The sequence below is a fragment of the Helianthus annuus genome, chromosome 5 (genome assembly GCF_002127325.2).
Source record: "Helianthus annuus cultivar XRQ/B chromosome 5, HanXRQr2.0-SUNRISE, whole genome shotgun sequence".
In the NCBI taxonomy this organism is placed as follows: Eukaryota; Viridiplantae; Streptophyta; class Magnoliopsida; order Asterales; family Asteraceae; genus Helianthus; species Helianthus annuus.
The window spans coordinates 12695293-12709817 of record NC_035437.2 but is presented as its reverse complement, the minus strand read 5'-3'; the positions used below and the strand labels follow the sequence as shown (position 1 = coordinate 12709817).

The 14525-nt window shown below is 38.9% G+C and overlaps 1 protein-coding gene and 1 long non-coding RNA gene across 4 annotated transcripts; one reads left to right on the top strand and one right to left on the bottom strand.

Moving 5' to 3' along the window:
* Positions 1 to 3652: 3652 nt before the first annotated feature.
* LOC118492066 (maturase K-like) lies at positions 3653 to 5537 on the top strand (the record flags this gene model as incomplete). The annotated part of the gene is made up of 2 exons (XM_035989828.1): positions 3653 to 4370; positions 5521 to 5537. Coding segments are annotated over 2 exons (735 nt in total), but the record flags the coding sequence as incomplete, so codon positions are not given.
* Positions 5538 to 7560: 2023 nt separating this feature from the next.
* Positions 7561 to 8879, bottom strand: LOC110940021. 3 transcript variants are annotated; one of them, XR_004894160.1, is made up of 3 exons: positions 8705 to 8879; positions 7887 to 8584; positions 7561 to 7809 (listed from the first exon to the last, which is right to left on the bottom strand). It is a non-coding gene; the product is annotated as an uncharacterized LOC110940021 (long non-coding RNA). The 3 variants fall into 3 exon arrangements; XR_002592725.2 differs by having other exon boundaries at positions 7561 to 8189; positions 8491 to 8584; positions 8705 to 8878; XR_002592726.2 differs by having other exon boundaries at positions 7561 to 8189; positions 8523 to 8584; positions 8705 to 8878.
* Between the last annotated feature and the right edge of the window lie 5646 nt (positions 8880 to 14525).

Sequence of the window (14525 nt, the reverse complement as noted above, 5' to 3'; positions counted from 1 at the left end):
TCGTTGTTGGTGTTTTTAAAATCCAACTTGATGGCGTAAGTAAATTCGTGATTTTCAGGGCTCACCAGGCGCAATCCTGCTCCCGCGCCGTCCTCATTTGAGGCCCCATCAGTATAAAGCATCCAAGCCTCGTCTGTTATATCGTTCTCATGAGTCTCCACCAGCTCGCATTCTTGGATTTTATCAGCCGGCACTTCTGTGATGAAGTCGGCTACGACTTGGCCCTTGTAGGACCGGTTTTGAATCCGAAACGATTGCGAAACGTACGTATAACGTGCGGAATCCGTACACGAACGCGACCGAACACACGTGATGTAATATAAACTGTGATTCTATTGATTAGATCTGAAAACGTACAAGAACCTGAATCACGATGTCACTTTCTCTCTCTAGTTGTAGAAAGCTCCAAGTGACAAATGTGGCAAAAGTTATAAACTAAACATAAAGCTCCCTATTTATAGTCTAAGGCATTTAATGAGATTTCTCATTATTACAATTATGCCACCTTGACTTTTGTCTAGTTATCACTAATATAACAACTCATTTTCTTTTGTTTCTCGCTACGGCTCGGATTGACGAAGGCTATAGACATGAATGTACTAACAGACTCCCCCTTGGATACTGCCGCAGTCAATCTCGTAGCGTCTTGTCTTTCTCTTTTTGAGTCTTCTTGAAGTTTTAACACGTTTTCATCAACGTAGACTCTCTCTTGTTTAAACAGAATCCCCGTGGATCTGTTTTCAGCTTTAGCTCCCCTTTTCGGTAAACTCTTCAGGCTCCCCTTTCGTTAAGCTTCCGTGCTTTTGGGATCGACACCTGGCTTTCTAGTTACAAGCTCTTCTAGGCACGATACTTGGCCCTTCGTCTTCAGACTCCCCCTTAGACTCGGCTCTCGGGATCGTAGTCTGGTATAACATCTGCAACACTCAGACATTTATAAGTAACAACGTTTTAAAATCATCAAACAAATTCTCTAATCCACTCCCCCTATCAACATTCACTATAGATATGGCAGCATTAAAGAATCCAATTCCCTCACAGTTAATCGTCCAAGTCCAAACTAATGACCTTGGAGATATCACAAACTGTTTTTGAAATCTTTGATTTTAATTCAAGTATCAAATTAATGAACTTGTTTTATTTTCAGAAACACAATCAGCTTACTTAGAATTTGAAACTCAGCATGTCAGACATCGGTTTATCGAAAATAAAGCAGAAATCAAAATCTTTTTGTATTTTCTGAAAATATAAAGCAGTAAAGAAATATGTACAAATATATTTACAGACAATATTTTTGTTTGAGAATGCGACAGAGGATCATATCAGTTTTTGACAAATTACTAGTACCGTTAAGCTTTAGTTCATACTCAGAATTAAACAATTCACATAGACTGTTTCTAAATTCTCACACAATTTTCAATTTACTCAGGATACTATTTAGATGTCTTATGAACTTAGCTCATTCATGTGTCCCACCTCTTGAATATACTCCCGTATCCAGAATTTCAATATTAAGACACACAGGTGATTATACTAAAATGAAGTCTGTACATAATTTAGGACATGCGAAAACTGAGGGATCTCATGTCGATACTTCCGTATGCGCAGAGAGATATCAGTTTCGACTTTGGTATGTCCCCTTTAGAGGATCTTTTAGTTACAACAGATGATTATCAATTTTATTGTCTAATCAACTGAGGGCTAATGCTATGTTTCAAGCATTTGAGGCAAAGCATTATCCAAGGACTAGGTCAGAACTTCCGTTCAGCAAAAGTCCCGGAATAATACCCCAGACATCAAATAGTAGAAAAACCTAGTATATCAGAATAAGAAACCTTTCAAACGAGATTTCAGGGGTTACCTATATATCCAAGTAGTGTTCCCCACGAATTTCACAAGTTTGAAATTTTAGGTTTATATCCCGAATAAATCTACTAAATGTGTGAAAATCTATCAACACATCATCAGTAAAACTGTTTAACACTTTATACTATAAAAATCTTTAGCGTACAGTAACAAGTCTACTGATGTTCTATCATTTCCTCTTTTTTACGCAACAACTCAAATTTTTGAATTTTATCATGTTTTGGCTTTTTCAAATTTTCTAATGTTTTTGTATTTTCTGACAATTTTTCTCCCCCTAAAATGCAAAACCATTAAAGAAAATTTGACAAACCGATACTGATAGCTTTGTCTCGCCATCCATGTTCTGCTAATCATGCACTGAATTACACTAAAACAGTAATTACCCCCATGATTTACAACACATTGATTTTTACAGTTTGAAGACCGTTTTTCAGTCTAATGAATGTAATCATGTTTGTTCAGCCGTGAGGGTTTCGGCGTATTCAATCAACACATATTTTTTAAATTTTCTATTTTTGGCAAACATTAAAAACAAACATATTTTTGGTTTTTCAATTTTTAACAAACTAAAAACATATTTTTGGTTTTTAATTTTTCAAATTTTTAGAATTTTTGAAATGTTTTTTATTTATGTACAGAAAACACATAAACTCCCTGTTTCAACCAACACAGGGTCCAGCAGCCTTCTCCTCCTCTTGGTGTGCCAGGCTGCTCCAACTTTGAATCTCACAATCTTCAGTATTCTTGAGCACCTGCACATTCAACTAACTGAATTACTTGAACAATTTAGCCCAGGTCTGTTGAACCTTAGGCATTTCAACACAATAATTTTCAGTCAATGCTGGAAATTCTTTATCATTTTTCACAAAAACTTTTCCAATTTTAACTTCAACTTTCTCATCTTTCACCGAATCAACATGTTTCTTAACACTCCATGTTTGACCTTTCGGTGTTCCTCGTTTGTAAAAATGTGAATCTTTTTGAACACTTAGATTTTGAACAACAACTTTTGGTTTCCAAAACTCTTGGGGTTTTGTCATATCAACTGATGTTTTCCAACTTTGTGTTGTTCTGAATCTGGGTGTGTGAAAATTCCAGTTCTGTCTTGAATCAAACCTGTAAGGATTTAATTTCCAATTTTGATTTGAAGCAAACTTGTTTGCATTATACCTCCAAGTTTGTTTCGAATCAAATCTGGTTGACCTTTGTCTCACATTCTCAGTTTTTTTGTTTCTCAGCATCAATCTTCTTTTGATCAACATCCACAGGTTTTAGATTTGGACACTTGCGTGCAAGATGTCCTTTTTGATCACATTTGAAATCCTGGTCGGAGGAGAAATTACCAAACGTCTAGCATTCCCTCACGCTTGGCGCCAATGGGGCTTTTATTTGAGAGAAAAAAGAAGACTATGCCTTCGCCATATGAAATATGAATATTAAGTAATAATAGCATGGCACTTTGAATTTGATATAAGAAATTTTGTTTTCAAAACATTAGATTATGTATCGAGAGAGTAATATGATAAAAAGGTATTTCCTATTTTATTCTTGGAAGTCCAGTTCAGCGTCACAAACTTTTTTCACACCAGAGGTCTCTTAACAATATTTATAGAGCGAAAAAAAATTCTTTTTTCCTTGGTTTATTTGATCAAATAAAAAAGCCACTTTGGGATTGCTGAATGACAGACAAATAACAGACAAAAAAATATAATCAATATATAAAGCAACGGAGCCATCATAGTATTTTTGAATTCCTCTGAAAGGAAGGGTGGTAAGTTGATCATTTACCGATCGGGGTCTGCGATTAATATCTTCCCTAGAAAGGAAAGGGGTAGTTAAATCCGATAATTTACGATCAATTCATTCCATATTTTCTTTTTTAGAGGACAACTTTTCACATTTAAATTATGTATTAGATATACTAATACCTTACCCAGCTCATCTGGAAATCTTGGTTCAGGCTCTTCGCTATTGGATCAAAGATGCTTCCTCTTTGCATTTATTAAGATTCTTTCTCCATGAGTGTCATAATTGGGATAGTCTTATTACTTCAAATTCAAAGAAAGCCAGTTCTTTTTTTTCAAAAAGAAATCACAGACTATTCTTCTTCCTATATACTTCTTATGTATGTGAATATGAATCTGGCTTCCTATTTCTCCGTAACCAATCTTCTCACTTACGATCAACATCTTCTGGAGCCCTTATTGAACGAATATATTTCTATGGAAAAATAGAGCATCTTGCAGAAGTCTTTGCCAGGACTTTTCAAGCGAATTTATGGTTCTTCAAAGATTCTTTCATGCATTATGTTAGGTATCAAGGAAAATCAATTCTTGCTTCAAAAGGGACGTTTCTTTTGATGAATAAAAGGAAAGATTACTTTTTCAATTTCTGGAAATCTTATTTTTACCTGTGGTCTTATCCAGGAAGGATTTCTATAAACCAATTATCCAATCATTCCCTTGACTTTCTGGGTTATCGTTCAAGTGTGCGTCTAAAGCCATGTTCTCATGGACACATCTTTGACCTGTGGTTGTTGCTTTTTCTTTTGTGCCTCAAACTCAACATTAGACTGTCGTCCAATTTTAAGTTCTTTTTCTTTTGCTAAACTATCTCCTTGAACAAAACTCATTTTTTCTTGATAATTTGGCGTCACAATTTTCTTCCAATTTTGTTTCTTTTTATAACCCAACCCAGCCTTCATGTTCTTCTTTTTGACACCCGGTTTGTTATAAAAAGTTTTGTGACCTTTACCAGCAAACTTCGAAATTTCAGATTTTTCAATCTCAACCATTTTGAAAACTTGATCAACTTTATCTGAAATCACATTCTGAATCGGGAATACAACATCTAAGAATAATTTGTCTGATCCAATCATGGTATAAACCAATCCCTTTGAATCATCATTCAAATTTTTCTTGGATTTTGTGTTTTTCAGATATCCATCATGAAAGTTTCCCTCATTTTCATCTTGTGATTCAGTTTTACCTGTATCAACCGACTCTTCATGAAAAACGCTTTCAACAACCTTACCTACCACCTCTGAATCACTGATATCATCAGATTTGGTATAAGTCACATCGATGTTATCGGGTAACTGATCAACCATGTTGATTACTTTTTCCACTTTTTCGCCATCATAGAATGTATAATTATTCTCCAACGGTGGTGGAACTTGATGGTATTCAGACCCTATTCCCTTTTTGTTCTTTTCAGACTCTTTATCATTGGGTGTGATGTTGAAAATACGTTCCAGAATATATGAAGATGAATGATAGCTTTGCAATTTATTGACCAACTTTTCTTTGTCGGCCGATTCTTGTTTAAGCTTAGCAACATCATCAATATATTGGTTTAACACTCTTTGTTTATCTTCAAACCTAGCTTCAAGAAATTTAGTGTTTCTTTGACAAGCACACAATCTATCATCTAGACTTTTGACTTTACTTTTTAAAGTTTCATATGCTTCTTTTACAGTATCATATGACAGTTTCATTACATCATATTCTTTTTGCAACTCTTGAATTTTGATGTCTTTTGGAACACATTCGTTGCAATCAGCAGAACACTTTTCTTTTAATAACTTGTTTTCTGTTTCAAGATCATCACATTTTTGTTTCAATTTTTCATTTTCTTGTTTCAAAAACTTTTCAGATTCAATCATTTCATAACATTTTTCTTTGAAAATTTGTTCCTTTTTAGTAAACTCAATGTCTCTGTTATTAAACTTTTCATCTTTCTCAATACAAGCACTGCACGTTTCCATGCATTTCTTGCATTGTTGTTCAGCTTCATTTTCAATTTTAACAGAAGTATCAGTTTGCATAATTACCTCAGTGACTAGCACTGTGGTTTCTTCTGCTTTCTGAATCTGATCTTCCTCAGCCACTTGCGTTTTCTCTTCAACAACTTCCTCAGCTTTCTGTTCAACCTTCTTCACTTCATCCACCATCTTCTCACTCTCAGTCACAATTTCTTCAACTGTCTTCTTCTTTTTCTTCTCCAGACTAGCAAATATCACCTTTCGAATACCTTCTTCAACCTGCTCTTTGTACCTTGGAATCTCTCTAAGGCCTTTGCACCAAACACTCACAGTAGGTATAGTAGCAACTAATGCATCAAGATCAACCGTCTTCGGATCAACCGTCGGGTTTCCTTGAGGATCAACATAGCATTCTTTTTCTTTGCTCCACCTGCCTGCTCGTGTTGCTTCTTTGTAAGCATCATAAACATCATCCAATCTCAGGCGTGCATGTCTTTCTTCACGAGTAAGTGTTATTTCAGCAGTCATTGCTTTAGTCTTCAAACCTTGAATATCTCGAATTACCTGCATCAAACAAATAACAAGATTAGTTCAATTACTAACAATCAACTAAATCGGATATGTATCTCATCAAGTGAGTAAACAAAAATCAACAGAATGAATATGTGACAATGGATCGGGTGGGGATCTGCTTGGGCGAGTATCCGATGCTTTGACCTGAATCACAACAACAATTGAAATGATTAGGGTCGGGTGAAACTCCGTTCGGATTTCCACTCGATTTGTTGCACTTTGAACTTGAACCAAACAAAAATGCCTTGAATCGGATTGTGATTGGCCTAATATTGCATTTATCCGAAACTAACCTACTTGAATACTGTTTTTTTTTAAATCAATATCACATAACAATGCTCATGTATGGCCGACAAACTTTGATTCACCACACAATGTAATTGGACCTCAAATTGGGACTATACTTATTACACTATATTGGGACTATACACATACAAATCAAACAATTGAACCTATGAACTTGAATCTCATGCAATCAATACCACTAAACCGACAACAACATACAATTGTGATTGGGCCGTTTGTAGGACCGGTTTAATGGGCTGACAATTTGAACCAAAATGACAGTGATGTCTGCCTATTTACGTGATGTCTGAATCAAGAAGGATTGGCCGCACCTTCTATATTCACGTGATTGGGCCTTCAAATCTCACCGTTAATAATGATTGGGCTACTAAACACACACGTGGGCGGCAACGTTATTAGATCATAATATTCTTCACATGGGTCGACATTAAAGTGGATGGCAATGTATTATTGGGCCGATGATTGTGATATTGTAAACATATGATAGGACCGCTAAACACACATCACATGGACTGATGACACTAATTGGGCCGATTATTCTTCTTGTTAAATGGGCGGCAACATCTTAGATTGCAACTTATGATTGGGCCTCTATTATACACAACTTCAAACTCAAACAAGTTTTAATAGTGGCCGACACACTACTACCCACTATTATTTGACCTTCAAACACTTTGATTTCACTTCAATTTTTTTTATTGAGCCAATTTAAAAACACTTCATTGTGATTGGACCAAAACCAAAAGTGGTTTCAAATTCAACTTTTAAATTTCAATTTACACTATGCCGTCTAGGGGTGTTCAAAACCGGATATCCGAAATTTCGGATATCCGAAAATCGGATATCCGAACATTTCGGATAGTAGATTTCACTATCCGAATCCGTATCCGAAATTTCGGATATCCGACTTTCGGATATCCGAAATTTCGGATACGGATTCGGATAATGAAACGGATATCCGAAATTCTAAAAAAATAAATTTCAAAATAAAAGTTTCACCTTTTTCAACATGCCAAATTGCAAATAAAAGATCTGATGTTCAAAAAAAAAAAAAAACAAACTAACACAATCCATTGTTCTAAAATAATACATTACCTTGTTCTAAAATAACACATAACCTGATGTTAACAAAAAAACAAACCAACAATCCAACACAATCCCTTGTTCCAAAATATCACATAACATGTCCAAAATAACCCAAAACATTGTTTTAAAAGTTGAAATAAAAACATAAACTTCCAAATCCAAGCATCCGATTCCAATCCATCCTTCCAACTTTTCAAGGCACCATATGAAACCTGCTGCGCAAGAACATAATACAAAACAAGTCAACAAAAGATGATGGAGTAATTAATATAAATGGCTTAAAAAAACAAACCAGCAGATCCATCTTCACTTCTTCAAATGATGCAAAAAGGACACATCAGAAGCATGTTGTTGTATTTAAAGAGATCAAAAACAGGAAGATGAACAATATGATTGTAATAAATAGACTCAATTAACTTACTAGAGATAACCCCAAATTCAACCAAAATAAGTGAAACCATACTAATTAAACAATTATCCTAGGTTAACTAAAACCAATAAAAACAACTATATATAGAGCTACCATATGTCCATATCTGCAGCAGAACAATAGTCCCCAGGAGTCCACACTTGACACCACTATAAACATCCAATTCTGCACACACAATCACCCTCTCACAAATGTAAGTTAGAATCTATTTACACAACAACTTTTATGGTATATATAACTTAATAATTAGCAAACAAATTTATTAGCAAACAAAATGAAATACATAGCAATACTATTCAGAAAATACAGTACCCAAGTAAACTAGTCAAATAACAAAATTAACCTAAATAATACTTCTAAGTAACGTCTTAGGTTGATACCATTGCTATGAAAACATTCTCCATTATGATTTAAAACTACATGAAACATTCATTAATTTAAAAGAAACATTAATTAGATTATTAACTAAAATAATTATTAATTGTTCATATTTGTAACCCGTCATGGAACTGAATCGTATGAATCAGAAACTTGGATCTTCGTATGAAACAAATCGTATTCTGTAACAAATCGAACAAGATAAATAAATCAGAAACTTGGATTTTCGTATGAAACAAATCGTATATAACAAATCGAAAAAGATAACAAATCAGATTCAATATTGGAAAGTGGAAACAAACCTTGGATCTTCGATTTTCAGTTCTTGACGTGTTCGTGTTTTGATTATCTGTAACTTGTTTAGATCTTGATTCTTCGATGCTCACAGATCTGGATATTGAATTTGAGTTTGTGGGGTGAGGGTATGAGTGAATGAGAGCGGCTGAGAGAAAAAAAGATTAGGGTTAGGTTTTTTATAATGGTATTTATATACACGCATGTTTAAAAAAATCGGATATCGGATATCCGAAATATCCGAAAATTTCCGAAATCACTATCCGAATCCGAATCCGAAAATTCGGATTATCCGAATTTCGGATATCCGAAAATTCGGATATCCGAATTTTCGGATAATTCGGATTCGGATAATCGGATAAATCGGATTCAGATTCGGATTCGGATGATTTTGAACACCCCTAATGCCGTCAATGAAAAACAACAAACTTGTTTCTATTTGACCACTAAATTGGATTTAATAACTGTTTCTATTGGACCAAACTTTTGTTTGACTATTGTTCATAGCCGACAGCACATACAAATCGACAAAATGATTCAACACAACTACTCGTGAGCTTTAAAAGACTGACAACTTCAAGTGTAACAAAACTGATTTTGTGATTGGACCAATCAAGTTAGTGTGGCCGACAGCATCAATTATCGATCCGACATTTCGTTTATCAATTCACATGCAATCTTTTAAAACCTCGTGTCCGACAAACTTTATTCAAGACCTTATGAGCGGAGCCATATCAAACATTTATGAGCGGACCTTATTGACTTTTGTCACTAAAAGCGGATCTCTCAAAAACACTTGGAGCGAACCAGATTTTTAAGCGGATCTCTATGAGCGAACCTTTGATAACATGTCTTTGGAGAGGACCTATCACAATCCTATGAGCGAATCTCACCAAAATGGTCGAAAAGCGAACCTTACAATCAATTTGAAGCGGACCTATGGAGCAAATAATGTCACTATGAGCGGACCTGCAACTATGACAGCGAAATCGAACCGAAAATCATAGATTTCTCTTAAACGATTAGGAATTTTGATCTGAAACTTGGTCGGGTTGTAGATCAGGTATATACGCACAACATATCCAAATTTTAGCTGAAACGGACCGTGAAAACCTGTTCGATTTGACGAAAAACAGTAAAAAACGTGAAAAATATGAAAAAGATGAAGAAGAAGAAGATGAAATCGGATCTGAATCTGAAGTAATCCTGTGCGAAATCGTGTGAAAGATCAGTACAATCGAGCTCCTGCTCTGATACCACTTGTAGGACCGGTTTTGAATCCGAAACGATTGCGAAACGTACGTATAACGTGCGGAATCCGTACACGAACGCGACCGAACACACGTGATGTAATATAAACTGTGATTCTATTGATTAGATCTGAAAACGTACAAGAACCTGAATCACGATGTCACTTTCTATCTCTAGTTTCTCTCTCTAGTTCTAGAAAGCTCCAAGTGACAAATGTAGCAAAAGTTATAAACTAAACATAAAGCTCCCTATTTATAGTCTAAGGCATTTAATGAGATTTCTCATTATTACAATTATGCCACCTTGCCTTTTGTCTAGTTATCACTAATATAACAACTCATTTTCTTATGTTTCTCGCTACGGCTCGGATTGACGAAGGCTATAGACATGAATGTACTAACAGCCCTTAATGGCTGGGCGCGGCCTATACAAGATATTATGGCCCCCCAGTTCGATGGCCCATTTTGCTAACCGGCCTGATGTCTCTGGCTTTTGCAATATCGTGCCGATGTGGAAGTTGGTAAGCACGGTTATCACATGGCCTGTAAAATATCTGCGCAGCCTTCGGGAGGCGTGTAGCAGCGCGAGGACCAATTTTTCCATCGTGGAATATCTTGTTTCCGGGTCAGTGAGTACCCTGCTGACGTAATAAATTGGAGTTTGGACTCCGTTTCTTTCCACCAATAATACCGACCCTACTGCCTTATCCGAGGAAGACAAGTACAGTATGAGTGGTTCTTTTTCGAACGGTGCGGTCAGGGTAGGGAGCTCAATTAGACACTCTTTCATTTGCTGAAAAGCTGTTTCTGCCTCGGGGTCCATCTGAATTCTTGTTTCACGCAGTTGCGCAACGTGCTGATAAAGGGGTACGACTTCGCGGCGTGATTGGAAAGAAAAGGATTAAGCGCGGCCAGGCGGCCGGCCAACCGTTGCATCTCTTTGATTGTTCGCGGTGATGACATTCGCTCTATGGCCTGAACCTTCTCTGGGTTTACTTTAAAACCGCCATTTGCGACTATGAAGCCTAAAAACTTCCCTTCTTCCATGCCAAAAGACACTTGGCTGGATTCAGCTTCATATTTACACTGCGCAATGAATTGAACGTTTTCTCGATGCCCTTCAACATTTGGTCCTCTTCAGGACTTTTAACCACTAGATCATCGATGTAAACTTCAATGTGCTTTCCGATGTCCCTCGCGAAGGTCTTGTCCATCAAGCGTTGGTATGTTGCGCCAGCATTTTTCAAGCCGAAAGGCATCTTTGTGTAACAAAAGATCCCAAGATCGGTTCTAAAAGCTGTCTTGTCTTCATCTTCGAGTTTCATCTGGACTTGATGATAACCCTTGTAGCAATCCAAAAAGCACTTCAATCTATATGGCGCGAGAGAGTCTATCTTTTTGTCGATCTCAGGCAAAGAATAACAGTCTTTTGGGCATGCCTTGTTGAGATCGGTATAGTCTACGTACATTCGCCATCCGCCGTTTGACTTTTCAACCATTACCGGGTTCGCAACCCAACTCTGATATCGCACCTCTCGCAAGATCCCAGCTTTGAGCAGTTCACATACTTGCTCGTTCATTGCTTTCGTTTTGTCTTCTCCTAAGTTGCGCCTTCTTTGGACCTTTAGTTCAACAGAGGGGTAAGTGTTTAAGCAATGCTCGGTTATGTTGCGCGGGACGCCGGTCATGTCTGTCGGGGTCCAGGCAAATATATCCATATTTCGGAACAACAATTGCTTTAAACGCGTTTGGATGTCTGACGAAATAGTGTGGCCAATTGTCACTGTTTGCTCTGGGTATTTGCGGTTTAAAACCCATTTTTTGGGGTCGGTTGTGGAAACCTTCGCCGCTTTCCCTGGGCGCACTTCTTCAGTTGACATCACTTCCTTCTTGGCATAGATGATTGCTACTCCCGTTTTGGTTGGGAACCCTATCGCAGAGTGGGGAGTTGAAGTCACCATGTTCAGCTCGCCTTGGGTCTCCCTCCCGATTAACACATCATGCCTCGACTTTACGGGCATTACCATGAAATTCACGCTTGTTGTTCTTGAATGTTTACCGTCGGAAAGTGTGACGGGGAAACTGATCTGACCGAGTGGGAAAACCATCTCATTGCAAAATCCGGACAAGGGATAGTCAACTGGCTCGAGTCTCGCCTTGTCTTCTTCATCGAATTGGTTAAAACACTGCTCGTAAATGATGTCAGCTGTACTTCCTGGATCAATGAATATGTACTCCGTTTCATAATGGCCGATGATACCGGTAATGACGACGGGTCGTGTGGCGCGAGGACCGCCGCGCACCACCGGGAAAATGACATGTTGCTCTTGCCATGAAGGCTCATAGGGGCGCTTGCCTTTCTCTTTCGCGCTATATCTCAGTCCGTTGACCATGTGGGTCTCTAAGCGTCGGACTTTCTTGTGATTTCCCTCATCGTGGCGCTGGAGCTGACGAGTTTCTTTGCGCACGTTCTTCACCAAGTGGCTTAGCTTACCACTTTTAAGCGCTCTCTCGATCTCTTGGCACAAACTATAGCAGTCATCGGTCAAGTGCCCTGAGTCTTTATGAAAATCACAGTACAAGTTGGGGTCTTGTCCCTTCTTGTTTGTCATAGCCTGGGAGCCTTGAAATCATGGTTCTCCGTCATCAATACTTCTTTCAGTGTTTTTGTGAGCGGAGTCCAGTGCTTGTCACGGTTATCATCTTTGACTGCTTTCTTGTAGCCGATTCGGTCAATTGTTTCACGCGCGTCCTCCCTATAGCGTGGCCTTTCATCGTGGCCTCTTGATCTCCCAGACTTCCAATCGCTACCCTTGTATTTATTGCGCTTGTTGTTGTCGCGCGTGTTTCCTCTGGAGAATCGATCTTCAGAGTAGTAACTCTTGTTCCCAGCAAGTGATTCTTCGGTTTGCGCGACAATTTTTGCGGCTTCCATGAGTTTATCCCATTCTTTTGGCATTCCGTCTTTGCCTGTGATAGTTCTGATGAGACTATCACAACGAATGGCTTTCTTGAAATGACAACGCATGAGTTGTTCGCTCACGCCACCTATCTCCAAACATTCCTTGTTAAAACAGGTGATGAAGTCCTCCAGACCTTCACCATCTCTTCGCCAGATGTCTTCTACCTCAGCTGTGTCACGCCGGTAGCGTCGTTGTTGGCTGAAGTAGCTTAAAAACTGTGTCTTGAAATCTACCCAAGATTTTATCTTCCCCGGAGGAAGGCTGTCGAACCAGGCGCGGGCAGCCCCGGTAAGAGTTTGAATAAACAAGTGACACCACATAGGCATGTTCCAACCTCCCATACAACCTTTACTTGTGAATGTTCTAACGTGATCATCGGGATCAGTCAATCCGTTGAACTTTCCGACAGTCAGGGGTAACTTTTCTCGTGAAAGCGGCGCGAGTGCGATTTTCGGGATGAACTTGGAATGCTCCGCAGCTTCCGCTGGCCTGTATGCCAGACGGAAGTCTCTTTCAGCTTCTTCTGTGTACCCAATGTGCTGTCTCGGCTTGAAGTACTCATGGTTTTTCGGCAAGCAGTTAAAGACTGACGATCCCTCGTCATCTTCCCAAGTTGGATCATTCGGGTCTGTTTCTTCCCATTTGTTGTTCATGTTGCGCGGCGTGAGCCGGCTGTGAACAGGGCCTCGTTGAAGGTTTGACGGATAGTCGTAATAACTATCCGTTTCCCCTCTTGTGTCGCGCGTGTCGTGCACGCTCAAACGTCTGGTAGGGGGAGGCCTGTTGATTCTGCCTTGGGGATTGGACGGTGGGGGCATCTGGCGCGCCCCGTGACTTTGAGGAGTGACCAAGGACGGTTCTGCCGTCAAAACTGCTTGCTGCGCAATCAGCGATTGGTACGCTGCATTGATAGTGGCGATATTCTTGGCGTACCAAGAGGCTGGAGTTTCGCCTTCTGGTAGCCCTAGTAATGCCGAAACATTCTGAGGCGGTGCTGGGTTCGAAGGCCCTTCTCCATTGTTTCCTGGGGTGACCGCCTGAGTGATGCGGGTGATACTCCCGCGCGGGCCCCCAGTATTGGTTACTTCGACTTCACCAATTTCTTTGATTTGTTGGGCTTGGAAGTTTTGGATTCCTTCGCCCAACGCCGCGTTAGAGTTGGCTCCGAAGCCGAACTCTGGAATGGTTCCTTGACCAGCCATGATCGAAGGATGTCAAAGGCTCATATAAAAGAAGATGAAGATGGTTATAGAAAAGACCGGTGGGCGCCAATGAAGAAACACGGAACTAATTATGGGGCTTAATCAGTTTGGTTTATGTTCCTACCATAGTGGTTAATCTTCTGATGAATATTTGAGCTCCGACTTGATGTGTTATCCTGCAAAACAGAACACCATTACTCGTTAAGAGGGGAATGTGGGGGTTTCCCTCTTAACCGGGCTCTGGCGTGAGAATAAGCGACTGCTTTTGGAAGATAATTGAGTGTTTAGAGTAAGAGTAGAGGGAATAGAATGTTTAACCTGTGGAATGAGGTCTCTATTTATAGCCGGAGAGGTGTAAGAGGATATGGGCTGATGGGCCTTGGGCCGGAAATGGACAACACAACGGATATGTTC